At 47.1% G+C, this 25,816-nt stretch overlaps 2 protein-coding genes and 1 long non-coding RNA gene across 4 annotated transcripts; all 3 read right to left on the bottom strand.

Annotated features, from left to right (window-relative positions):
- Positions 1–3,540: 3,540 nt before the first annotated feature.
- LOC125132917 (uncharacterized) lies at positions 3,541–11,179 on the bottom strand. Of its 2 annotated transcripts, XR_007136352.1 has the most exons (5): positions 10,732–11,179; positions 9,680–10,518; positions 7,712–8,504; positions 6,563–7,153; positions 3,541–6,369 (listed from the first exon to the last, which is right to left on the bottom strand). It is a non-coding gene; the product is annotated as an uncharacterized LOC125132917 (long non-coding RNA). The 2 variants fall into 2 exon arrangements; XR_007136351.1 differs by having other exon boundaries at positions 9,680–11,179.
- Positions 11,180–11,538: 359 nt separating this feature from the next.
- Positions 11,539–21,208, bottom strand: LOC125132914 (zinc finger protein 547-like). The gene is made up of 4 exons (XM_047790774.1): positions 20,948–21,208; positions 17,763–17,889; positions 16,873–17,047; positions 11,539–11,765 (listed from the first exon to the last, which is right to left on the bottom strand). The coding sequence occupies exons 1-3, from the start codon at positions 21,068–21,070 to the stop codon at positions 17,022–17,024; spliced, it is 276 nt and encodes a 91-aa protein (XP_047646730.1). The 5' UTR covers positions 21,071–21,208; the 3' UTR covers positions 11,539–11,765; positions 16,873–17,021.
- Positions 14,361–16,159, bottom strand: LOC125132913 (zinc finger protein 17-like; the record flags this gene model as incomplete). Its single annotated transcript, XM_047790773.1, has 1 exon — positions 14,361–16,159. A coding segment is annotated over one exon (960 nt), but the record flags the coding sequence as incomplete, so codon positions are not given.
- Positions 21,209–25,816: the final 4,608 nt, after the last annotated feature.

Raw genomic sequence — 25,816 nt, 5'->3', positions numbered from 1 at the left:
TAAGCTGGCAGCTACAACTCTGAATCAACCCCTAGCCTAGGAACCTCTATATGCCCTGGGTTCAGCCCTAAAAAGACAGAAAAAAAAAAAAAAGTTTCCAGGCTAGGGGTCAAACTGGAGCTGCAGCTGCCAGCCTGTACTGCAGCTACAGCAACTGGGGATATGAGGCTGAGTCTGCGACCTACCCCACAGCTCACAACAGCCGCAGGATCCTTAACCCACTGAGCAAGGCCAGGGATCAAAACTGCATCCTCATGGATACTAGTCGGATTTGTTTCTGCTGAGCCCCGATGGGAACTCCAGGATGTTGGTATACCTTTTGAAAGTCTAAACCTCTTGCCAGTTTTACAGTTGTGTAAAAATGTGCCTCATTTGTGGAGGATTGAAATTTATGGAGGTGACTGAGGACAGGGGAGGCTAATGCCACTGAAGTTCCCTGGGGAAATGAGAGGCACCGTAGGCCAAGGAGTGCCACACAAACCCTGTCACGTGCAGGGGTCAGGAAGCAGAGAGGCTCGGAGACTGTGCCTTTATGACCACAGTGGCAAGGAACAACTAGCTAGTGACTTCCCCTATGGAGTGGGAGCCAAAACATGCGCGCTGTAGTTGGAGGCTGAGAGGTTGTGTGTGACCTGGGGCCACGCTCAGAGGTGGGCCCGGGTGAGGTGAGGCATCTAGGCGGCCTTCGGTGCGCCCTCGCGAGTCCAGAATCTGATCCACACCGCTGCCCTCTCTGCTGTTGTCTGGCGGCCACTTTATATCCTCGCTTCTCTCCAGAGGTCTTCGCAAAGGATGTGATTCGGCCCGGGATGCAGGAGGACCTTCCCGGTCGAGCGGGGCAAGTGTGCCTCGTGCTCTCTCCAGAGACTATACCTGGAGGCTCATAGGGGAGGTGGTCAGCGCCGCAGGCTTCCTGTCTCGGGTGTCGAATCGACCAGCCCGCCCCAGAGCCTTTCTGGGCGCCGCGGGAAGCGGGAGAGGGTATTCCAGCACCAGAGGTGGAAGTCAGGACTGGTGGGTAAGCCCAGAGGCGCCTTTACAGTTTTTCTGAAGTTCAGATCCCAAGGTCGGGGAGCCGGTGGGGAGGACGCAGCAGCTCCAGCTTCAGGGGACCCTGGCTGCCTCTGGCGTTGGGGGGATTGACGTTCTGGGAATTCGTTAACGGGGACTGTGCCTAAGACCCAGGAAGCTGTCATTACCTGTGCGTCCTTGCCGGCGCCGGCGCCGTCATTTTTCCCCCAGAAATTGCGGGGTCAGCCTCAGTCTCCAGCCTGTCTAGGTCGTCTCCATTCCTCAATAGGTGAACATTTTTACTCATAACCAAAAGTTTAAATAAGACAACATCAAGGGAGATGTTGAGCTGATTGCGGCATCAGGTTCCTTTCTTTCCAGCCATAGAGAGATGGACAAGTTCTAGGATTCCTTGAGGGGCTGTGCGTGTAGTGTGTCATTCTTTTCGCGTGGCATATAGAACTCCCAGGTAAGACCTGTCTGCGACTTAGCCTACAGCTCATAGCAACACAGGATACTTAACCTACCGAGGGAGAGCAGGGATAGAACCCGTGTCTTCTAGGATCCTACTACTGAGGCCTGGGCAGGAACTCCTAGGATTGCTTTGGATAAAGGCAAATAGCTGCTCTTAATCATTACACAATTACCAGGCACTTTTAGAATAAACTGCAACAGATGGGGCACTCACTTGAAAACAAGTTAGCGCTTTATCAGGAGCTTTTGCGTGTGATGGACTTTCTATGCTGTACAAGGAGTGACGTCACTTTCTATCCTTACACCTTCTTCAGTGGGTTATCTGTACTGTGCATCAGTTTATTTTCCTGTTCACGGAATAATAAAGCTGTTTCCTCTTATTTTCTGGCTTGCCACATTTTGTTAATTAATTCCCCAACAGTAGTCCATTGTAAATGTGTGACAATACACATCAAGGATTGCTAAGCACACATCTTACTGTGCTCTAGATTTTTGGAGTATGTCACATAGAAAAGGGGCACCTGTGGGGCTGAGCTTAGTTACTCTCTAGCGTCTCCAACTGTCAGAGAGACCTAAGCCCCTGCTATAAATTACATTATCAGCATAAACTGACTAGCATGCAAAGCCCCAAGTAAATACTCTTCTTAAACTGTTTCAAGGACTTAGAGGTTGGAGAGTAAGAGTCACACAGTTCTTTGGTGAGAGAGAGATTAGACAACTCAGGCCTGTGATCAAGTAGGAACACTCAAAACTTGTCTCTTCCCAATTTTTGTTGTACTCTTATCTGTGTTCTCCAGGCCCTTTATGGGAGTCTGTATAATAGAAATAAAAGTAGGAAGGTGTGTACTATTGCATGCCTTCCTCAAGTCCACGTTGGGGTATGTTGATACATGTCGCTGGATATTTTGTTTTTTAAATAAATAGGGCTATGTGGGATACATATGGAGGTTCCCAGGCTAGGGGTCAAATTGGAGCTACAGCTGCTGGCCTACACCACAGCCACAGCAAAGCCAGATCTTAGGCTCATCTGTGACCTATAACTGCAGCTCATGGCAACACTGGAGCCTTAAAGGTGAGGCCAGGGATTGAACCCACATCCTCATGGATCCTATTCAGGGTTCATTAACCATTGAGCCACAAAGGGAACTCCGGGTTCTGGGAACTTGATTTTTTTTTTTTTTTCCTTTTTCTGGCCATACCAGCAGCATATAGAACTTCTGGAGCTGCAGCTGCTAGCCACAGCCATGGCCACTTGGGTGGGACCTGAGCTGCATCTGGGACCTACACCACAGGTCACAGCAATGCTGGATCCTTAACACACTGAATGAGGCCAGGGATCAAACCTGTATTCTCATGGATGCTAGTTGGGTTTGTTACCACTGAGCCCTGACAGGAACTCAGAGATCCTGATTCTTAAATGCCCCTCAGGCACTTGCCTGGGCCAGCCAGGATCAGAAACTTCCTCCCTTCATTATATAACTACAGATGTAATTAAAAAAAAAAAAAAAAAACTTCCTCCCTGCAAGAAAGTGTTTTTCCTCAACATCCTAGTGGGACAAATGGACCTAAACAAGAGAGTAGGTACCCACCATTGGAACACTGCCTTAGGAAGACTTATAGATTAACTAGATATGTTAAGTGGCCAAAAAAAAAAAAAAAAAAGAAAGAAAAGAGCACTATACATTGGGAAGAGCATAAACATTGATTCCACCCAGCAGTCACTGAAGAGAGAGTTCCAAAAACATTGTCTTATGTTCAACATCATGAATCACTAGGGAAGGGTTAGGTAATACTAAGCACTACACACTTTGAAGCAAATATTTAAAACACTGACTGTACCAACCACGTGTAGGTGAGGAATGTAGGGGAACTGGAATGCCCCCACACTGTCCATGGGAAAAGTAAAGAGCACAACCATTCATTTTAGACTATAAAACCATATATTCATAGTTTTATGTAAATGTTCATAGGAAGCTTATATGTGGAAGCCAAACTGGAAACAAACCACAAAACCCTATCCATTAACAGATCAATAAGGATAAACAGTCAAATGGATAGTATATCCAAATTGTATATTTTTCAGAAATTATTGAAGACTTCACATTTACAACTTAGATGATTCTTGACATAATTAGGCATTCATTATGAAAGAAAAAGATGAATACAAGTCTAGAAAAAATAGCTGAATGTGAAAATAGTTGGATAGAAGAGATATCAGAAGGTGTATGTGGGAGGGGTGGGTAATTTGTTAGCAACACGGGATCCTTACCTACTGAGAAAGGGTAGGGATCAAACCTGCAAACTCATGGACACTAGTTGGATTCTTACCCCCAACAAACAATGGGAACTCCTGGATACAACTTAAGAATAGGCTCATTCCTCTTGTTTGCTAAACTCCCTATGAATTCCCTGTGTGTTTCTGTGGCATATATGGTTCCCACCCTAATGTCTATACTCAGTAACACCAGGTTACCAAATTTGGACATTAGGGAACAAGGTTTTTTCCAGGTGGATCTAGAAAATATCTTCTTTTTTAAAGTGTTGGGGGTATTATGCAACATCCCATGTGAAAAAGAGAACAAGTGCTGCCCCAGAAAACACTGATGATTGTCAGGGTGACTCCTAGACCTACCAAAAATTGTAACATTGTCTAGGTCACAAGACTAGTCACACAAATCCATAGTCTTTCCCAGGAAGCCTTGGATAACCATACAAACTAGAGCAAAACTGGAGTGCAAACTGTTCTCTGCCATGATGCTATTCTCAGTGAGGTATACTGAGTTTAGAATGCCCACAAAACCTGTTCCTCTTCATCTTGATGGTTCAATTTGGTTCTCAAAACCATTGCAAAATACCCAGGATGAAATGTAGCTTAAATAATAACTTTATTATGGCAGAGAACAGAGCAAATTGAAGGAGACACTTTCCAAACAGTACCTTGGAGCTAGAAAAATCCAACCTGAGCATGACATGAGACATGCCACTAAACAAGGTAAACCTTTGTAAGCCACCAGGAGCACCCAGAGAAGATCCCCCTGGTCAAAGGCAGTTAGGTCCATGGGCTAGGCAGACACAAGAGAATGACAAACACCCATCTGCTCAGGCTACACATGCTTCGTTCCACAGGCTGTGAGAGCACAAGGTCTACCTAGCTTGGTCATCCTCAGGGGTGTTGCCCACTATGGGGATCTGAAACTTGGTGGAAGACACTCACAGTGACATTAAGTCTGGCAACAGTCCTGGGCAGGTTATAAAGTATACCATAGCTTCTATGACCCAGAAGTCAGAAGCTATCTCCACACCAGGGATGTTCAGATGTATGGAGTTCAATCTCAAATTGATGACAACTGCACAAACATACTTAGTATTATGTACTTATTATCATTATCACTTGGTGCTCACTCACCTCATTTGAAGGCCTTTCCTCAGTATAAAGATTACGGTGGCAAAGAAGGTTAGAACTTTGGCTGAAACTTTTCCTGCATTTGCTGCACTAATAAGGTTTATAAAGGCTGTAAAGTTTCTAGTGCTCAGTGAAAGCAAACCTTGGACAGAAGACTTTCCCACATTTGCTGCACTTATGAGGCCTTTCTATGGTGTGAACTTTTCATTATAAAGTAAGCTGGGTGCTCTGGTTAAAGGTTTCAACACATTCAGTACATTCATATGCCCTTTCACCAGTGCCAATTCATTGATGTCTAATGAGTGTGGAACATTGATTAAAGGATTTCCCACCTTCAAAATACTCATAATGCCTTTCCCCAGTGTGGATTCACAAGTGTTTAATTAGATGAGTGTGGGAGGAAAAGAATTTCCTCTATTCAATGCATTTATAAGGTGTTGCTCCAGTGTGAACTCTACAGTGTTGATTAAGGGAGGACTTCTGGCAAAAGGATTTCAAGCATTCACTACATTCATAAGGTGTTGCTCCAGTGTCAATTCTCTGTTGGTTCATAAGACTGAAATTTTGCCTAAAGAACTTGGCACATTGACAACACTCATAAGGCCTCTCTCCAGTGTGGATGCTCTGGTGCTGAACAAGCTTGCCTTTAGAGCTGGAGACATCCCCACACTGACTGCATTCATCATAAGGATGTTCTCCAGTGTGGCCTCCCCTGGGCTCAACAAGTTGGTATTTCTAATTAAAGGTTTTAACACATCAACTTCATTCATAAGGCCTTTCTCTAGTGTGGACACTCTGGTGCTGAGCAAGTAATATTTGCAGCTGAAGCCTTTCCCACACTCACAGCACTTATGGAACAAATCTCCAGAGCTGGTTTTCTGGCGTTGAACAAGTGAATCTTTATAGCAGAAGGCTTTTCCACATTCATTGCACTCATAAGGCCTATCTCCAGTGTGGACTCTTCAGTGAAGAAAAAGTTTGCCTTTAGAGCTGAAGATTTTCCCACACAAACTGCCTCGCTCCAGTATGGACTCTCTGGTGTTCAGCAGGCCTGTATTTCAGCAGGCTTTCCCACATTCACTGCATTGGTATTGCCTTTGTCCACTGGGAAAGGCCTCCTCACACTCAGTGTCCTTTTGTGACAGGACCTGAAGCTGAAGGACACAGCTACCCAGGAAATCCTTCTCAGCCTCCTGGCATGTTACAGACAACTTGGAAGTATGGACTGTGTGACTCTTCATGAAGGCCTTACCCACATCACTTCCAAAGACTTTTTCTCCACTGTGCTTCACTCTTGCCCCCACAGGTTCTGGCAAAGGTTGTTCCTGCAACCTCAGCTAGATGCAAATCACTAAGTGCAGCCTACATCTCTCCCAGGGACAGGCCATCTTCAAAATACTTTGAAGGATTTATCTGGGGCATTTCTACAGAAATATTCTGCTCAGAAGGTGTCTCATTGTACTCAGCTCCAAGCCAGCAACCTGAAAGTAGAGAAATACAAATGAACTCACGAGATTTTGTAGAAGGGGGCAGCCCCATCCCAGATATGTGTCTGACATATCCTGGAATAAATTCATGGGACTATTTTCAGGACAAAGAAGCTGGGGCAAGGAAGGATAAGGGCTGCCGTGCAGGTTCTGGGCCTCTACACATCACAGAACAGGGAAGACTCACCAGGCAAAAGACACAAGGATGGGGTGAAGTGCATGAAGGAGCCACAGCTGTAAAACTCATCCAGTCGAGGTTTTCACCAGGGTCTTGGCTGCTGGTGACACATGTGTGTTGTGTGAAGGTTTTGTCCATGCCAAGAAAATCCACCTGTCACTGAGGAGCTGGTGTTCAAGGACTATCTTAAGAACGGATGCAGACCTTATGACACATTAAGTTTTCACCAATATTACGTACCACAGCAGAGTGAGGATGGAGTAGACGTATGAGGAGTGGAAGACGAGATGAGGATAATTCTGGGCCGGAAGGCAGAGTAGAAATGAGAGAAGGAGCAAAGTGTCAAGAATGGGCAGGAAAGGCAGAAATGAGGTACACAGCCCCTGGCCATGGCACCCAAACAGTGCAGGGCACAGGACATGTTCCTGGTATGGTGTGAACCCAGCTGTGACATCACATCCTCCCCCAGATGTGAATCACCAGGGCCAGGCCCATTCTGAGGCCCTCTTGCTGTGCCTGGAGTCATGTCCACTCTGTCATGTACCCAGGGTTCTCCTCCCAGCTCCAGCTGGACAACATGGGACCTAGAAGATGCAAGTCCTAAGGGAAAGACAGGACAGGTGAGTGGTCAGTACTGGCCCAGGGGGACAACCAATCCCAAACAATCTCGGGAAAGAAAAATAACACCACAAAACAAATCTCTGCGGGGGGTGGGGGGAGATGTCCTCACAGAGACAGCCAGGTGGACCCCACAGACAGGGACCCTATTGGGTCCCAACAACTCCCGACACAGTGAGGCCCCAGGAAACGTCAACTAGGAGGGGGCAGAACCTGGAGCCCAGAGGTCTACAGCATGGGGTCTACAGAGTCCCCTTAGCAGAGAGGGGCTGAGACTAATGGAACCCTCTGGACTAATTCTAACTCTCTGGGGGAAGAAAACCTTCACTGAATAAACTTCAGGGGCTGGTACTGGGGCTACTTGTGAAAGGAGGGAGCAGACACACTCACCCAGCCCTGGCACCCACAGCACATATGACAGGGAAGCAGTAACAGACATGTGCCCCTTGTCTAGCTGTGAAAAGTGTGGAGCTGCTCTTACAAAAGAAGGGGAAAGGCACAGACCTTTCCAGGGTGCCGGGAGAGGTATGAGGGCCTTACCCAATGATGCAACAAGTGCAAAGGTCTCCAGCATCACATCTCGGTACAGGAGTCTCTGGGCCTCATGAAGAAGCTTCCATTCCTCCTGGGAAAAGTACACAGCCACGTCCTCAAAGGTCACAGAGCCCTGTGATGACGGGGACAGAGGTGTCCATAAGCAGGCTCTCTCCCCAGGACCTCAGGAGTACCTATAACACCAGCCCACATTCACTCCGTGCTCATCATCCTCTCCAGCTCTCTCACTTAGACGGCCAATACCTCTCTTTGCTTCCTTGAGCACAAGCTCCACCCCTCAGCAACAGGCAGGTGGAGAGACAGATGCCATCTAAACTGTGGGCCTGGGATCAGGGCCCTGGGTTCACAAGTCCTTCCCACATGCGTATTACTCATCAGACCTCCACGTACATCTGACCCCATCGCTACCACCTGGCCCACAAAACTGCCACATCCCCTGCCTCCTCACATACCCTTCTGCACATGGCATTCAGGAAGTACTTGGCCAATGCAACACAACCCCACTGTACCCCACGTCTCCACTGGCAGCTCCCCAGCCCTCTTCTGAAGGCTTCCCTACCAGGCCTTGTTCGAGACTCCAACTTCCGTCACACCATGCGGATCTAACAACCTCTGATCAGGTTCCACTTCTTCCCTGGACATGAGGTCTCTTCATCAGGTACAATCTCTGTCCCTTTAACAGCCACTCAAAATCCACACCCACGGGACACATCTTGGGTAAAGTCACTTGACATTCTGACAGACACTCCCCAGGTTCCACCACAAAAGGCTGTTAAGTCTACGGGAGAAGAAGTAAGCACCAGCCTGACACTGTTGTCAGTTCACGTCCGTTTCTGCTTTACTTCGGCATCAATGTCATGGCCCTCCGCCACGAAAACCTAGGCCACCTGCTGGACTTTTCATCACAATCTACCTTTCCATAGTAACTCCTTCTCCTTGTAAGTCCTCCCCAGTACTCTACATCTACATGTTCAGCTCTCCACTGGACTCCTATACTGTGGAGTCTCTGGAACATCTGAGACTCTGCATGGCCAAAACCCAATTCCTAATACTCTCATTAGAACATGCTCCTACCACTGACTTCCCAATCTCAGCTGATGGCCCATCCACCCTTCCAGATGCAAAGGGAACAAAACTTTAGAGTCATCTGTGACCCCTCCATATTAGAACAGGTGGTTAGTCCCTCTTTCAAAATAAATCCAGAAGCCAAGTATTTCTCCTACTTCCACATCCACCACTCTGGTCCTGCCACAACCAACATTCACCTGGAAGACTGCAATTGCTTTTGGGATGGTCTCCTTTTTGTCTTCCACTCCCTCAGTCTGTTCTGCACTCTGCAGCCAGGGGTAGTCTTTTTTTTTTTTTTTTTTTTTTGGTCTTTAGGGCTTCACCCGTGGCATATGGAGATTCCCAGGCTAGGGGTTGAATCAGAGCTGTAGCCATTGGCCAGCACCACAATCACAATACCACCAGATCCAAGCCACATCTGCAACCTACACCACAGCTCAGAGCAACACTGGATCCTTAACCCACTGAGTGAAGCCAGGGATCAAACCTGCAACCTCATGGTTCCTAGTCGAATTCGTTTTTGCTACACCATAATGGGACCTCCCCCCACCCCACCCCCTTTTTTTTAGGACCGAACCAGGCATAAGGAAGTTACCGGGCAGGCTAAGATTTGAATCGCTGCAGGTGCCAGCCACAACAATGGCGGGATCTGGGCAGCGTCTGCGACATACACCACAGCTTAAAGGCAACGCTGGATCCTTAACCCACTGAGCAGGGGCCAAAGATCAAACCCACATCCTCATGGTCCACTGAGGGAACTTCTGGTAAATATTAAAGGCCCGTGCTGGAATCATGGTCCCTGGTACATCCAAGTAACCCAGGCGCGAACAAAAAACTAAAGAAAAGCAAGTCAATGTTTACTTGAAACATGAGGCAATACTTTACGTTTTGGGGGGTGGGGATAGTTGTTTTGGAAGGGTCGCAGAGGCGGCTTCTGGGGTCCTATTTACAGCGCATTTTTTGTGGCAGCCGCCGCCAAGAGGAAGTTCGGAGGCCAGGGACTGAACCCGCGCCACAGCAGCGACACTGCCAGATCCTTAACCCTCTGAGCCATCAGTCAACTCCTGAATCCCATTTCTTGACCTGAGCTGCGAATGAATATTAATTTTCACAATTTTACTCAATTCCACATAGAAGTTCCGTGCATTTTTTTTCTGTGCCGGTCGTATTTAAAAATTCGGAAAACCAAGGTTTGGGAGGAACAAAAAAATATAAACACAGGACACACCTTATGAAAACACTGATAAGAATAAAAACACTGTTGAATGAATAGAGTAGGAAGAGGGCCCGGAGGGCGCAGCACTTACTTGAGGCGGATCCAACAGCTCGGTGGCCTCCAGCGGCGGCGTCCGTGGGCGAAAGCTGTGCCGGCCTCCAGCGGCCACGCCGAGCCTCAGACAACCCTCCCCCGCAAAGAGCCGCGTACACAACGCCTGCCTACCTCCCATACCTCATGGTGGCCTGGCCTCTCGAAACTCGAGCGCGGGAACAATCCGAATTTAGAAGTGTTACCCGTGGTTGACGCCGCCGGAAGGCCCACCCAGAAGCCATTATCTGACTCGGAAGTGCCCACCGGGCGCGGTGTCCTCTGGGTAATGGAGCTCACAGCGCTCTCGCCCGGGCCTGGGTCCCGCCCCGCCACAAGGGTTGTTGGGAAGGAGTTTTGCGAGGCTCTCTGAACAGGGCTGGGGTTCACGCTTCTTAAAGGGGACGCTCCTGGATTTCTGTGAAATATAATTTGTGCAGATCACAGGAGCTAACCAGACAGTATTTCAGATGTTTCCCAAACCTAGAAAACCAAAAAGGCACGTAATACCAAATTGTGGGTCTGACACAAAGTGCATCTATCCATATCTGGGGTCTAATCAATAGTGCCTTAAGGTTCTTCCAATACAAGAAAGACGGAAGCTTTAGACTAAATTTATGACTTCACCCACCGTGTTTGGTTTCAGACAGAGCCATGGTAGGCAAGACAGCAGAGGGATTTGGAGCTTCGAGAAGCAGGTGAACCATGTGCTTTGTTTCGGGTTCCCTCAGAATAAACATAGAGCCAATATTGTATCCCATTAGGGACCAACATACAGTTCTTACTCCACTTTTTCTTTTTCAGCTGCCCTTGTCGCATATGGAAGTTCCCAGTGCCTAGCTGCAGCAATGTAAGATCCTTATCCCATTGTGCCAGGACAGGGATGGAGCCGGCGCTGCCACATAAACATAGCTAAATTATTAACCCATGAGCCACAGCGGGAACTCCTCACTCCACATTTTGATAGTCAGTTCTTTCCTTTCTTTCTCTTTTTAGGGCCACATGCACGGCATATATGAATTCCCATGCTGGGGGTCAAATGGGAGCTACAGCTGCTGGCCTACACCACGACCAGAGCAGCATGGGATCTGAGCCACATCTGCAACCTACACCACAGCTCCACTGCAATGCTGGATCCCTGACCCACTGAGCAAGGCCAGGGATCAAACCTGCATCCTCATGAATACTAGTTGGATTTGTTTCCGCTGCACCACAATGGGAATTCCCAGTCAGTTCTTTTTGTCTTTTTAGGGCCACACCCATGACATATGGAGGTTCCCAGGCTCTGGGTCAAATCCAAGCTATAGCTGCTGGCCTACACCACAGCCACAGCAACTCAGGATCTGAGCCACATCTGCAACCTACACCACAGCTCACAGCAATCCCAGACCCTTAACTCACGGAGCAAGGCCAGGAATTGAACCTACATTCTCATGGATACTAGTCAGAATCATTTCTGCTGAGCCATGACAGGAACTCGTCAGTTTTTTTCTAAAAGCTAACATCTACCCCTCTGAAAAGAAGAGTGATTTACCACATACCGCTTTCTACCTGGACAATGACTCCGTGGTCACAGGCATAGCTTACTTGGAAAGGGGGCATCTGAATCCTGAGATAGAGGACGGGATTACATATCTCCTTACCGGGGAGTCAATATAATTTCACCTGCAAATATAGAAGAGGTGAGTTTATCTCAGAAAAGAATTTGTGAAATGTTGAAATTGCTGAAATCAATCAGTATTTAGGTATTTAAACTTGGTGGCCAAAATAGGCCTCAGCCAGGTAGAGAAGGTTAGGATCTGAATGAAGTCTGAAGGGAACAGAAGTCTAAGAAATGAAGGAATCTAGTGACAAAGGAATCTTGGCTAGCCTGTGGTTATGGCCCTCTAAATTGTGATTTATTATTTATTTATATCTTCTTTTTATTTTAGCTTTAGGGGAAATGTAAAGCAAGCAGATAGCTTTGCCAGAACACTAAAAACAGGGCATCTCTGGCCTCATATTTACTCCCTCCTAAATAGTTATTAAGTGCCTACCCCATTCCAGACAACATTTTGGCTATATGAAATATATCAAGATCTAAAGAGTCAAAGACCCCTGCCCTCATGAGGCTGTCATTCCAGTCAAAAGAGATGGATAGTAAAAATTAATGACAACATAGTCAATTACATAATACTTTTATGTATCATGAGTGTTAACCAAAATTTCAGAAAAGGAGTTCCCATCGTGGCTCAGTGGTTAACGAATCCAACTGGGAACCATGGGGTTTCGGGTTCGATCCCTGGCCTTGTTCAGTGGGTTGAGGATCCAGCGTTGCTGTGAGCTGTGGTGTAGGTTGCAGACGCAGCTCGGTTCCTGCATTGCTGTGGCTCTGGTGTAGGCCAGCAGCTGCAGCTCTGATTCAAGGACCACACCCAAACAAATCAAGGGGGTGAGAGTTTAGGTCTCACCAAAGGGTTCAAAAGGCTGGCAACTACTCCAGATAAAGCCAGAAAGCACAGAAATCTGTTATTCCTGCTTTTGAAAGAAATTTATATGTAATTAATATATAACATTTATTAGTTTCATATGTACATGATTCTGTATTTGTATTTATCGCAAATGATCACAGTAAGTCTATTTAACATTGTCACCATACACAGTTACAGAATTTTGTGTGTTGAAAACTGTCATGATTTACTCTCTTAGCAATTCTCAAATATGCAAGACAGTAAGTACTATTAAGTATAGTCATCAAACTGTACACTATAGCTCCGTGACTTATTTTTATAAATGGAAGTTTATACCCTTTTTCTGTGTGTGTGTGCCCACACCCACAGTGTACGGAAGTTCCCAGGCCAGGGAATAAATCTGAGTCACAGCTGTGACCTATGCCACAACTGTCTTAACACTGGATCCTTAACCCACTGCACTGGGCCAGGGATCAAAATCACACTGCCACAGAGTTAATGCAGGATCTTTAAACTGCTGTGCCACAGCAGGAACTCCTGTGCCTTTTGACTCTCTTCATCCTTTTTTTATTGGCCGTGCCTGCAGCATGCACCATGGCACCAGGGATAGAACCCACACCACAGCAGCAACCCAAGCCACTGCAGTGACAATAACAGATCCTTAACCCACTATGCCACAGGAGAACTCCTTCACCTTATTTACTTATTTACTTATTTATTTATTTATTTTTGTCTTTTCTAGGGCTGCTCCCACAGCATATGGAGGTTCTCAGGCTAGGGGTCTAATCAGAGCTGTAGCTGCCGGCCTACACCAGAGCCACAGCAACTCGGGATCCGAGCCACATCTGTGACCTACACCACAGCTCACAGCAACGCCGGATCCTTAACCCACTGAGCAAGGCCAGGGATCGAACCCACAACCTCCTAGTCGTCTTCATTAACCACTGAGCCACTAGGGGAACTCCTCCTTCACCTTTTTTAGTGGTGCCTTTTAAAACTTTAGGAAAAACGTTTTTTAATTGAAAAATAATGGACAATGTTATATTAGTTGTATGTGTACATGACTCATTTGACATTCATATATAAGCTGATACTACAGTGTCTAGTTATCCTCTGTCACATTTAAAGTTATTACATTATTAACTATATTTCCTATTCTGTATATTACATCCCCTTGACTTCCTTTATAACTGGAAGTTTGTATCTCTCGATCGCCTTCAGTTATTTCAACCACTTCCCCACCCCCTTCTTTCTGGCAACCACCAGTTTGTTTTCTGTTTCTATGAATCTGCTTCTGCTTTGGGTTGGGGGTTGTTTGTTCATTTGTCTTGCTTTTTAGATTCCACATTTAAGTGAAATCATATGGTATTTGTCTTTATTTCATTTAGCATAATACTCTCTAAATCCATCCATGTTGTCACAAACGGCAAGATTTCATTCTAATATGGCTAATATTCCAGCCTAACCCTAACCATATTCCCATATGGCCATATTCCCAAAGAACATATACAAAGAATAGCCAACAAGCAAGTGAAAAAATGTTCAACATCATTAAATGCAAATCAAAACAACAATTAAACTTTACCTATATTCCTTAGGATAGTGTTATAAAAAAACAAAACAAGAAGAAAATAAAAAGTGTTGGTGAGATTACAGCGAAATTAGAATCTTCAAGCTATACCAGCGTAAAAAGGTACAGTTACTATGGAAAATAGCTCCTCAGATACCGAAAAATTTTAGATACTGAATTATCACATGACCCAACAAGTCTACATCAGGGTATATATCTAAAAAGGACTGAACACAGGGCTTCAAAGAAATATCTGTTTAATCATGCTTATGACAACATTATCTGCAAGAGCCAAACAGTGGAAGCAAGCCAAGAGTCTACTGATAAAGAGATACAGAAAAGGAGATATACGCATAAAACAAAGTATTTTTTTCTTTTTCCTTTTTTTCTTTTCTGGCCACCTCATGGCATGTGGAGTTCCTGGCCCAGGGACCAGAACTGAGCTGTAGTTGCGACCTTCAAAACAGTTGCAGCAACGCCAGACCCTTAACCCATTGTGCCAGGCCAGGGATAGAACCCGCACCCCAACGCACCAGAGAACCTATGTCCCGATGCCACCAATCCCATTGCACCACAGCAAGAAACAGTATTACTTAGTCAGAAAAGGAGATTCTGACACATGCTCAGTGAAATAAGCCAGACATAAAAGAAGAAAAACTTCATGATTCTTATACAAGGTACCCAAGAGTGGACAAATTCATAGACGGAAAATAGAATAGTGGTTGTCAGGAGATAAGGGACAGGGGATGAGTTGTTGCTTAATGGGTTTAGTTTCAGTTTTATGAGATGGAAAGGCTATATCTGCACAAAATGTGAATTGTTATTACTACTGAACTCACACTTAAATATAGTTAAGACTGTAAATTATGTTCGTATGTATTTTGCCATGATTAAAAAAAATTTAAGGAAGTTCCCCAAAGGCCTAGCAGTTAGAGATTGAGCACTGTCACTTCTGTGGCTTGGGTTCCATCTTTGGGCCAGGAATTTCCACATGCCATAGGTGCGGGGGGGTGGGACACACATACACACACACACACACACACAAAAACAGTTCCATAGCAGTACCTCCCAGTGCTAAATCAGACCAGACTTTTCTTTGCAGTCTTTCCCTGTCTGCAATACTCTTTAGTGTGAACTTCCTGGTGTCGAATGAGGTGGGAGTTTTGGCTAAAGCTTCGCCCACAGTTGATGCACTCATAAGGCTTTTCCCCAGTGTGAATTCTCCGATGTTTAATGAGGCTGGAGTTATATCTAAAAACTTTCCCACATTCACTGCATTCATATGGTTTTTCACCGGTGTGGACTCTCTGATGAACCATGAGTGTGGAGCTGTCCATAAAGAATTTCCCACACTGGCTACATTTGTAAGTTTTTTCTCTGGTGTGCACATTTTGGTGCCGAATGAGGTGGGAGTTTTGACTGAAGAGTCTACCACATACATGACACTCATAAGGTCTTTCTCCTGTGTGACTTCTCCGATGCCTGATGTGATTTGAATTGTGCCTAAAAAGTTTCCCACATTCTCTGCACTCATAAGGCCTTTCTCCAGTGTGTGCTTTCTGATGCCTCTCAAGTGTAAAGCTGTACCTAAAGAATTGTCCACATTTGTTGCATTCAAAACGCCTTCCCCTAATGTGAACTCTCTGATGAATAAGGAGAGTGGAGCTGTCTACAAAAAATTTCCCACACACACTGCACTCATATGGCCTTTCTCCAGCGTGAACTCTCTGATGTCTTTTGAGTGTGAAGCTATACCTAAAGAATTTCCCACACTCACTGCATTTATAGGGCTTTTCTCCAGTGTGAACTCTCTGATGAACCAGCAGTGTGGCACCATCTTTAACACACTTCCCACACTGGTGGCACTTGTAAGGCACTGGTCTAGTGCGAACTCTCCGGCGCTCAATGAGGCCAGACGTTTGTGTAAAGAATCTTCCACATCCAACGTGCTCCAAAAGCTTCACTTCAGTGTGGATTTCCTGGTGCTGAACCAGACGGAACCTTGAAATGAAGAGCTCTCCACTTTCACTTGGATGGTATCACTTTTCTCCAGTGTGGTGTTTTTGGTGCTCAACAAGCACATGTTTGTGGCTAAAGGTTTTCCCACATTCGCTACACCTATAATCGTTGTGTGCACTTTCAAAGGTTTCCCTCCATTGAGAGAGAAGCGTCCCTCCATTGTGAGGGGCCGAGTGCTGGAGAAGGCCTGTACTGGCTGGAAGGTCCTGCCCTCCCTCCCTGCCCGTCACGGTCCTCTCTGCCATGGCTACACCTCGGTTCTTCACAAAGGAAGCCCTCCCCTCATCCCACCTGGAGAGCTTCTTCCTACTCTGCGCCTTGCAATGCGGGGAAAGACTTGCCGCACATGCGTACACCTCATGCTCAGGCTGTGTCCCATCATGCTCAGCCAGGCGCAGAATGTCTTTCAAGAGTGGGCTATGCATCTTTGGAGTCTTGACCTGGGACACTCTAACAGAATCCCCTTGCTCTGCCTCCTCAGCCTGGGCTCTGTGCCAACAACCTGGAAGGAGAGAGATGCTGATAGAGGCAGCCCCGTCAGAAATGTGTGTCAGACACAGGCAGCAATAAGTCCGTGAGGTGGCTGACAGGTGTGGGATGAGGGCCAGTGTGAGGAAGGCCTGCTGTGCAGAGCTGAGCCTGGGAAGCTCATGTGATGGCAGAGCCCAGAAGACAGGTAAAGACACAAGGAAGGGGTACAATGCAGGGAGGAAGGGCAGGGTCTAAGACTTACTCCTCTGCAGATGGCTTTCAACAAGGCCTGGCTGCTGGTGACTGGCGAGCAGTGAGTAGAAGGCCATGTCCAGACTCAGAATGTCTAGATGCAAGACAGCAGCCGGGATCCAAGGAGTGTTTAAGGACACAGGCAGACGTCACAACACTTTACGTGTAGTCAGATGTTGAGAGCACTGCAAAGGGAGCAGTGGAAGGGAATGGGTAAGAACCAGGGCTGGAAGTTCAGATTCGAAATATCAATGGGAAAGAAAAGAAAGAAATGAGGTGTGGACTCTCTGGCACCACACAATGGTGGACACAGGACAGATGCACAGCGTGATGGGAACCCAGCTCTGACTTCTCACAAATTCCTGACTCCCGTGCACCAGGATCATGTGCTTTCTGAGCCTCTCTTGATGTTGTGAGAGTAACGTCCACCCTGTCAGAGACCCAGGGCCCCTCTATTGTTCACAGTGAGCAACCAGCTGGGCCTGAGGAAGCCAGTCTGGGGAAGGGGATGGGACCCATCCCATGAAACCTCACATTTTAAGCTAGAAGGACATCATAGGAGGATTCACAAGTAGCAACCAGGTCAGTGGCATAGGCACTAAGGTTCTATGCCCCTGGACAGTCACCCAACCAGGTGCAGGCAAGGCTGGTGGGATCCTGTAGATAAACTTCCAGATTTCTGCTACCTGAGCCCTTTCTTACAATATCTCAGAGCATTGGGCTGCTGGCAGAGAAGGGAGAGAGCACGGAGCCCAGCCCTGGCACCAATGACACACATGCTGGGAAACCACAAAGGAATCAGAAACCATGATCTCACAGTGGGAAGGTCAGAGGTGGCCCTGGGAAGTGAGGGAGAACAGAGCCCAGCCCGGGATTGTGGGCTGGGTGTGAGGGCCTTACCTACAGAGGACAACAGCACAATGTTCTGCAGCATCACACGCCGGTACAGGAGCCTCTGCGCCTCATCCAGGAGGCACCACTCGTCCTGGGAGAAATGTATGGCCACATCCTCAAAGACCACACGGCCCTGTAAAAATGTGCGTAGCTCAGTGCTTGTGCTGTATTTCCTTCAATTCTGTATTTGTCTATTTTCCATCCATCGATTCCAGAGCCAAAGTTACAGCCAGATGTGTTTCTATCTCCCCTGCCATTTAGAGCCCATGGTCTGAACCACCTCCTGATCTGTCATACACCAAGTCACTATTTCCTCTGCCCTAAATCAGCCCAAAGCCACATACCAGATAGGCAGGGGCAGCTCCTCAGCTGGGAAACACACCAGAATTACTCAGACTGGTCAATCCCAAACTCTCCCCCTTATTCTGCACATTTGTTCTGGGAAAACCCGAAAATGGATCTGACCTAGGTCTCCCCTTGCTTCTGTCTCCTGATCAAATCTGGTGTCTCCTAACATGGCCCTGTGTGACACACTATTCACTGTACACCAGAGAAATATAAATAATAAAAATCTCTTTTGGCATTCCTGTTGTGCAGCAGAAAGGAACTGGACTAGTATCCAAGAGGACACATGTTCAATCCCTGGCCTCGAGCGGTGGGTCAAGGATCCTGTGTTGTCATGAGCTGACACAGCTTAGATCCCACGATGTTGTGGCTGTGGTGTAGATCACAGCTGCAGCTTCGATTCGACCCATAGTCTGGGAACTTCCATATGATGAGAGTGCAGCCCTAAAACAAAACAAAAAAAAAAAACAAAACTCTTACAAAAATATTGGCCTCTCCATGTTATCACTTACTCATTTATATCTATAAATGAAAATCTGCTGGATACAATGGTTACTACACTTCTCTCTTCAAGATCTTTAGCACTTTTCCCCACACATCCAGGCCTCCTACCTCCAGCTTCTCGACCAGGAAGAGTTACCAGGTCCTGGTGGCACTAGTGCCTGCTTTCTCACTGTCACTCATCACTGGGTCTGGCACCCAGTGCTTGTAGAGGTAGAAGAGGGGGCAGAAAAGCATCACCCAGGGTCTGGCCTGAGATGTGGGCACCACAGAGGCACCTGCAAGCTTTCAAACATTCTGGATCCTGTGCCCAGCACCCATGTCACATTGTAACCCGTCCATTGTCAGAAATGGGACTGACCCATGTAAGCCAGGACTGAGTTCAGAACCAGGAGTTTTTTGTGGACCCACAGCATCTTCAGACTCAAGAAGGAGCACAGGGAGTTCCTGTCCTGGCACAGTGGAAACGAATCCGACTAGGAACCATGAGGTTGTGGGTTCGATCCCTGGCCTCACTCAGTGGGTTAAGGATCTGACATTGCCTTGAGCTGTCATGTAGGTCACAGACGCGGCTCAGATCTGGCATTGCTGTGGCTGCATTGTAGGCCAGAAGCTGTAGCTCCGATTGGACCCCTAGCCTGGGAATCTCCATATGCCGTTGGTGAAGCCCTAAAAATCAAAAAAAAAAAGAGGAGCACAGATGAGGAGTTTCAGAACATTACCATTGCACTGACTGGGGCGCCTAAACATCAGGGTGACAATAGGTGGCTGAGAACTTGGGGCACACCGTACTCATTTGCCACACCAGATTCTGAACCCACCGCGCCACAACAGGAACTCCTGTCGATTCTACTTTTATGATCTATCCCAACTTTTGTCACATCTCTCCTACACTGTCACTGCTCTGGTCCAGGCCCTACCACAATTCTCCTGGAGTTGGTTTTCATGTTCTCACCAGTCTTCTCGCCTTCATACCCCATCCATTTCTTCTCAAACAACTTTAAACTTCAAATCTGTATATGCCCCTAAATTAGGTTCCTGGACCCAATTCCAACACGGTGGGAGACAGGGTTGCTGCTCCCCACATAACAGAAAGCAATCCTCAGGCACCAACAGGGTGCTCAAGCATTTACTCAATTCGGACACTATCTACCAAGAAACAGCATCAGATTCCACAGGTTAAACGTTCAGTCCCACAAAACTGCCCTCCCTTCAGCACTTTAGATCTCAGTCAAAAGCCCAAGCATTCTCAAGACCCTCAACTTGGGTTCGAATCAATTGTAAGAGTGGATCACAGAACTGAAAAGAACATTTTACTTACTAGATTACTGGTTTATTAAAAAGGGACGTAACTCAAGAACAGCCAGATGGAAGAGCAGGAGCTTCCATGCTCTCTCACTGCATCACCCTCCCAGCGCCTCCAACCCAGAAGCTCTCTGAACGCTGTCCCGTGGGGTTTTGTTGTGGCTTCGTTATATAAGCATAAAATTGATTCAATCATTGCCTACTGAAGCCAGAGACAACCTCTAGCCCCTCGTGTCTCCCTGAAGAGGAAGAAATGACACTCGAAGTGCAAACCCTCTAGTCCTGAGGTGGCCGTCCAGGTAACTCACCCCCAGCCTTAAGTACCTTGTTTTTGTTTGCTTTTTTAGGGTGGCACTCGGTCTAAGGGTGGAATCAGAGCAGCAGCTGCTGGACTACACTGCAGCCACAGTAACACAAGACACTTAATCCATTGAGTAAGGCCAGGAATTGAACCCTCATCCTCATGGATACCTGGGTTGGTAACCCAGTGAGCCACAATGGGAACTCCAGTCCTTAGGTGTTTTCAAAAGTCACATCATTCACGTGACAAAAATCACGGTCACTCCCCACCCTTAGGAAAGTCCAAGGGTTTTGGGAGCTGTGAGACTGAAACTGTGAACCAAAAACATATTCACATGAAAAATACATTTCGGCCACCTGAATGAACAAACATATTCCTTGTAAATCACAACATCGCGGCCTCTCTTACCCACTGCATTTATAACCTTGCATAGATTCCATCGGCTCAGGATGACGTTTCAGGGAAGACACCTTCTCCCCTCTGTTCCCAACACAAAACACCCCGGGTTGCCCCAATGCTGACGACTCCGTAGCACCTGCAGACGTCCAAAGGCGGCCGCCAGCAAACTCTCGTCCGCACCCCCGCCCACTGGATGAAAGGGCGACCGCTCCCAGGGCCGCCCTCTGCTCTGGACTCTGGGCCTGACCCGCAGGGAACTGACAGGGCTCCCCTCCGTCCGGATTTGGTCCTCGGAGGCGAGAGTCGGACCGGGTGGGGGCCCGGGAGACGCAGCACCCACCTGAGCCGGGTTCATCGGCGCGGCCTCGGCCACCGGCCGTGGGAAGAGCGGCGCCGGGAGAGGCGGCGAGCAGGGCGGGAACGAGGGCACCGCCGTCAACTGCGGGCTCAGAGGGCCTCGCATCCGCTTCTAGACAGCGGGCACCACGCCTCTCCTCCTGCTTTTCCGCTCCGTTACCTCGGTGCCCACCTAGGGGACACCAGCGTCTAGAACGGGATAACTGCCGGAGACTAAAGGAAAGACTCCACGGGGCGCCGGAAGTCCCGCCCCCGCGCGGTGCGCGCGCACGCACGCGCCCCTCCCCCAGCCCTTCGTTGGCTTAGTCACCTTCGCCCCGGGAGTGAAACGTGGAGACTTCTGGGTAAAGCAGTTTCCGCTGCTGTTGCTCTTACCTATCAGCTGTCTCGGTGGAACTACCACCTAGTAGCTCCGTCTGGTGGGCGGGAAACAGAGTCCCCACCTTTCAAAGACTTGCTCTTAAAGGGGACGCACCCAGACTTAGAGAGCAGTCTTCCAACAGCCCAGAAAAATTAGGGACCTCTAATTTCAGACTCTATGAAGTGCAATAGATTCCTAAATCTACAAAAGGGACACACCTTATCACAGTAACGCTCTCTGTTCACTCATAACTGCAAGCTTGCTTTTTAGGGCCGAACCTGCTGCATATGGAGGTTCCCAGGCTAGGGGTTGAACTGGAGCAACAGCTGCCGGCCTAGACCACAGCTGCACAAGATCCAAGCTGCGTCTTCGACCTACACCACAGCTCACAGCAACCCTGGATCCTTAGCCCACCGATTAAGGCCAGGAATCGAACCTGCGTCCTCATGGATGCCAGTCAGATTCATTAACCGCTGAGTCACAACAGGAATTCGAACTATCAGCTATCTTGTTGCTTATCAAAAACATGCAGACTGAAGTTCTGGGGGATGTTTTATGACCTACAATATTAGAAGAAAAGATCGCAGAAGGGGGATGAGGGAGAGTGGTGAGGGATGTCTTTCTCGCCTGAATCATCACTGATTGTATTCCAACCAATCAACACTTTTTCTTTTCCTTTTTTTTAAACTGTTTTTATTTGTTTGTTTTGTCTTTTCTAAGGCTGCACCCGTGGCATATGGAAGTTCCCAGGCTAGGGGTCTAATCAGAGCTGTAGCTGCCGGCCTATGCCGCAGCCACAGCAATGTGAGATCGGAGCCGAGTCTGCAACCTACACCACAGCTCACAGCAACACCGGATTCTTAACCCACTGAGCAAGGCCAGGGATCGAACCCAAAACCTCATGGTACCCAGTAGGATTCGTTAACCACTGAGCCACGACAGGAACTCCCAACTCTTTTTCTTTTTAGGCAACGCTTTTATTGAGATTATATTTATTACTCTGTATCTGCGATTTCTTTCAAAATCTGCAAGTTCTCTAACTAGAGCAAATTTATCACATGCCATTTCCTGCCGTAAATGTTGGAGGCATGAATATGCGACGTGACACAGAATGGGAAGAAAAGACGGGCACCATAGAGTGGCTGTAGAAGTCAGTCTATACTCTCCAAAGTCTTGTGACTCTCTCGTGACCCTTGAGGCAAAACGAATGAGAACATCATCAAAGAATGGCATCTTGAAAACAAGACTGCTGAAGCACTGACGCTGCTGAGGGAAAACCATCAGCTCTGACATTCTCAGGACTGGGGCCTTGGGGGATTTGTGGGAGAGGCCATAGATGGCTTGAAGCCGACAACAAATTACAGCCTGGGAGGGCTCAAACATTTATGATTACTTTATGTGCTTAGGAATGACTGTCCTAGCATATATTGCTTCCAATCTGTCTGAAGTAAAATACCCATGTATCCCCTGCACATACAAGGAAGTAGAAAATCATAAATAAAAACCATGAGTTGGCTCAGAGGGCTGCTATTGCCTCTTGAAGGCAGTAGCCCCCTGATCCCCACTCTATTTCTTTGTCTCTTTCTTCTTATTTTTGTGGCACCGCTGACTTTGGGACCTGGGTTGACAAGCAGGCCTCGTCACATGAAAACCTCTTACCTTCTAACTTTCCAAGGCTCTGTGCCAAGAGAGCACAAAAGGAGACAAAAGTTCGGGTTCCAGTTTCTCATCTTTTTTTTTCCTTTTAAGGCCACAACTGCAGCATCTGTTATATGCTGCAGTTTGCAGCAATGCCAAATCCTTAACACAGAGTGAGGCCAGGGATAGAACCTGCACTAGTCAGGTTCTTAACCCACTGAGCCACAATGGGAACTCATCTAGGATCTCATCTTGATGGGGCTAATATACCATTAACCTGAAACTGCAGCAACAGTAAATGCACAGAGAGTTGAAATTATCTCTAAAAATACTTATGAGGAGTTCCCGTCGTGGCGCAGTGGTTAACGAATCTGACTAGGAACCATGAGGTTGCGGGTTCGATCCCTGCCCTTGCTCAGTGGGTCAAGGTTCCGGCATTGCCGTGAGCTGTGGTGTAGGTCACAGAGGTGGCTCGGATGCTGCATTGCTGTGGCTCTGGCGTAGGCTGGCAGCTACAGCTCCAATTCCACCCCTAGCCCGGGAACCTCCATATGCTGCGGGAGCGGCTCTAGAAAAGGCAAAAAGACAAAAAAAATTTAATTAAAATAAATAAATAAATAAAATACTTATGAAATGAATACTATAAAAAATCGTTAAAATGATTATGTATTCAGTGAAATTGACAAAAAATAGTTCTAGAGAAACATCTGTTTCAGGTGAAAGAAGGTTAAAGAAAGTTAAGATTTCTGTGGCTACAGTTGACTACAGTGGAAGGATACATGTGAAAGTCAGCAAAGACGGCTCAGTAGGACCCCGTCCAGGAGGGACCACATTGCCAGCTTCTAGTTGACCTCTCACTTGTGTCTCACAGCATCAATGTGTGACAATACAAATGAAGTATTGCAAACCAGGGAACCTCACACACACCTTGGTGTGGTCCAGGTATTTTGAGTATCTGTCTCAGAGGCAAGAGGCACTTGTGTGGCTGACCTTCGTTTCCAGCTTCCCCAAATGTCAAATTGATAATAGAGAGAACTAAGTCCCCCTCCACCCAGCCGTAGTTGCAGTATTAGCATAAATTGCCTAGCACAGCCCAAGACAAAGGTAAATACATATTATTAGGACAAATGTGTCAAGGGCTTAAGAGGTTGTCTCCCAGGAGTTGGGGAAGTGTGTGCCACACACTTCTTCGGATGCATCGAGATTGGACCACCCAGGTCCATGATGTCCTCCTTTACAGAGGCCACATAAAAATACTCAAAATTTGGCCATTCCTCATTCTTTTACTGTATTTTAATCTTATCTATATTCTCCAGGTTATTTATGGAGTATCTGTATAACACAAACAGAATATAATGATGAGCTACTACTGCACAACCAAATCAACATTTGGTGACCTTGAAACCATGCCCAATAAGGTTAACAGAAGCAGACTTTTTGTGTGTGGCAGTGCCCAAGGAATGGCCTGTGGAAGTTCACCAGGGGTGAAACCTGTGCCACAGCAGGAACTCAAGCCATTAGAGTGAGGTTGGACCCCTAACCCACAGTGCCACAGGGGAACTCCAGGAGACTAAGTTTTGAGCTCATCTTACAGAACCACAGATGAGGGAAGAGCATGTCAAACCTCCTTACTCATCAACTGCCTTCACTGATTCACCTCGCTTTGTCCGTGTTTTTCCTCTCTAGTTGCACACTGTCCAAGCTTTGCATGGCCCAGGTAACATCACAAGATTCTTATGATCCCTGTAGATAACACCTCTGATGTATGGGCCACAACAGTAACACTGACTTAAGCTGTTTAGGAACTGGGAGTTAGTTCTCATGAGGTTCAAGCTGGTGAAGACTGACTAGAACCAATGAAAGGCCAGTAGAAAGAAAATCCCCCTCTTGGAAGAGGCGACACCCCAAATCACTCACGAGAAGCGGTCTTGATGCAAACAGCAAGAGGATTTTTATTCCAAGCGCGCTGGGGCCCACAGTCATACGCCACGCAGGGGTAGAGGACTGCGGCCCCGAGTGCGGAGTCAGGATAGTTTTTATGGGATTCACAACAAAGCCCGGGGTTCACAGCAAAGCCCGCGCTTCACAAACCAATCATTTCAAAATATCACAAACCAATCATTTTAAAACTTCGCGAACCCGTGCTTCGTGGACCAATTAGTTTTAATTTGTTCTGGAGTTATGTGTTTGGGCTTGTACCTGGGAGGGGGAGACATATTGTCGCCAAGATATGTTTACCAGGATTTTCAACATTTTATGGCACAGCCGATCTTACTGGGGTCGGTTTAGTGATTAACTTCCCTTCCTTTCATCTTATGCAAGCAGCTTTACAGAAGCCAAACAAGCAGTTAGGGACCCTTCCCCCTGTTATCTCAAGCAGTTTCAAGAAGTTTCATGCCTAGAGGCACGTACTCAGGGGCCTATTTTCTCTTCTTTTTTTTCTCCACATAGTTTTGTACAGAACAGAAAGCAAGCCCTAAAACAGCAAGAAGTATGGTCTTTTACCTATAGGGAACAGGGTCTGGAATTCGAGGGCATTTAGAGCTTTTTATTAACTTTCTGGGTTCTGGGAGGGTTAGGTCGCATTTTCATCCTTTCAATCATGTAGGTGTAGAGACAAAATATTCAGATGTTCCCCAAACCTACAAAACGAAATGGGCATGTGATACCAGCTTGCATGCCAGACACAAAATGCATCCACTCATAGTTTGAGTCCAGAAAACCTGGTCTCATCGTTGTTCTAACGCATGTAGGCTGAAGCTTTGGACTCAATTTATGAACTTTGTAAACTGGAGACTGACACTTGCAATTTGCCTCTACACAGATTCAATCATGAGCCACTGTGATTGGACC

The sequence above is a fragment of the Phacochoerus africanus genome, chromosome 8 (assembly GCF_016906955.1).
Source record: "Phacochoerus africanus isolate WHEZ1 chromosome 8, ROS_Pafr_v1, whole genome shotgun sequence".
NCBI lineage: Eukaryota > Metazoa > Chordata > Mammalia > Artiodactyla > Suidae > Phacochoerus > Phacochoerus africanus.
Note: the sequence above shows the minus strand (reverse complement) of the source record. Positions and strands in the feature narration are given on the sequence as shown.

What these genes read in the sequence shown, in the direction of transcription:
- LOC125132914 (XM_047790774.1), bottom strand. Translation starts at nt 21,070, where the DNA reads ATGCGAGGCCCTCTGAGCCCGCAGTTGACGGCGGTGCCCTCGTTCCCG. An exon ending in CGCCGATGAACCCGGCTCAG is followed by an intron (nt 17,890 to 20,947) that starts GTGGGTGCTGCG and finishes ACATTTTTACAG; the next exon opens with GGCCGTGTGGTCTTTGAGGA. An exon ending in TGTGCTGTTGTCCTCTGTAG is followed by an intron (nt 17,048 to 17,762) that starts GTAAGGCCCTCA and finishes CTCCCTTTGCAG; the next exon opens with TGCTCTCAACATCTGACTAC.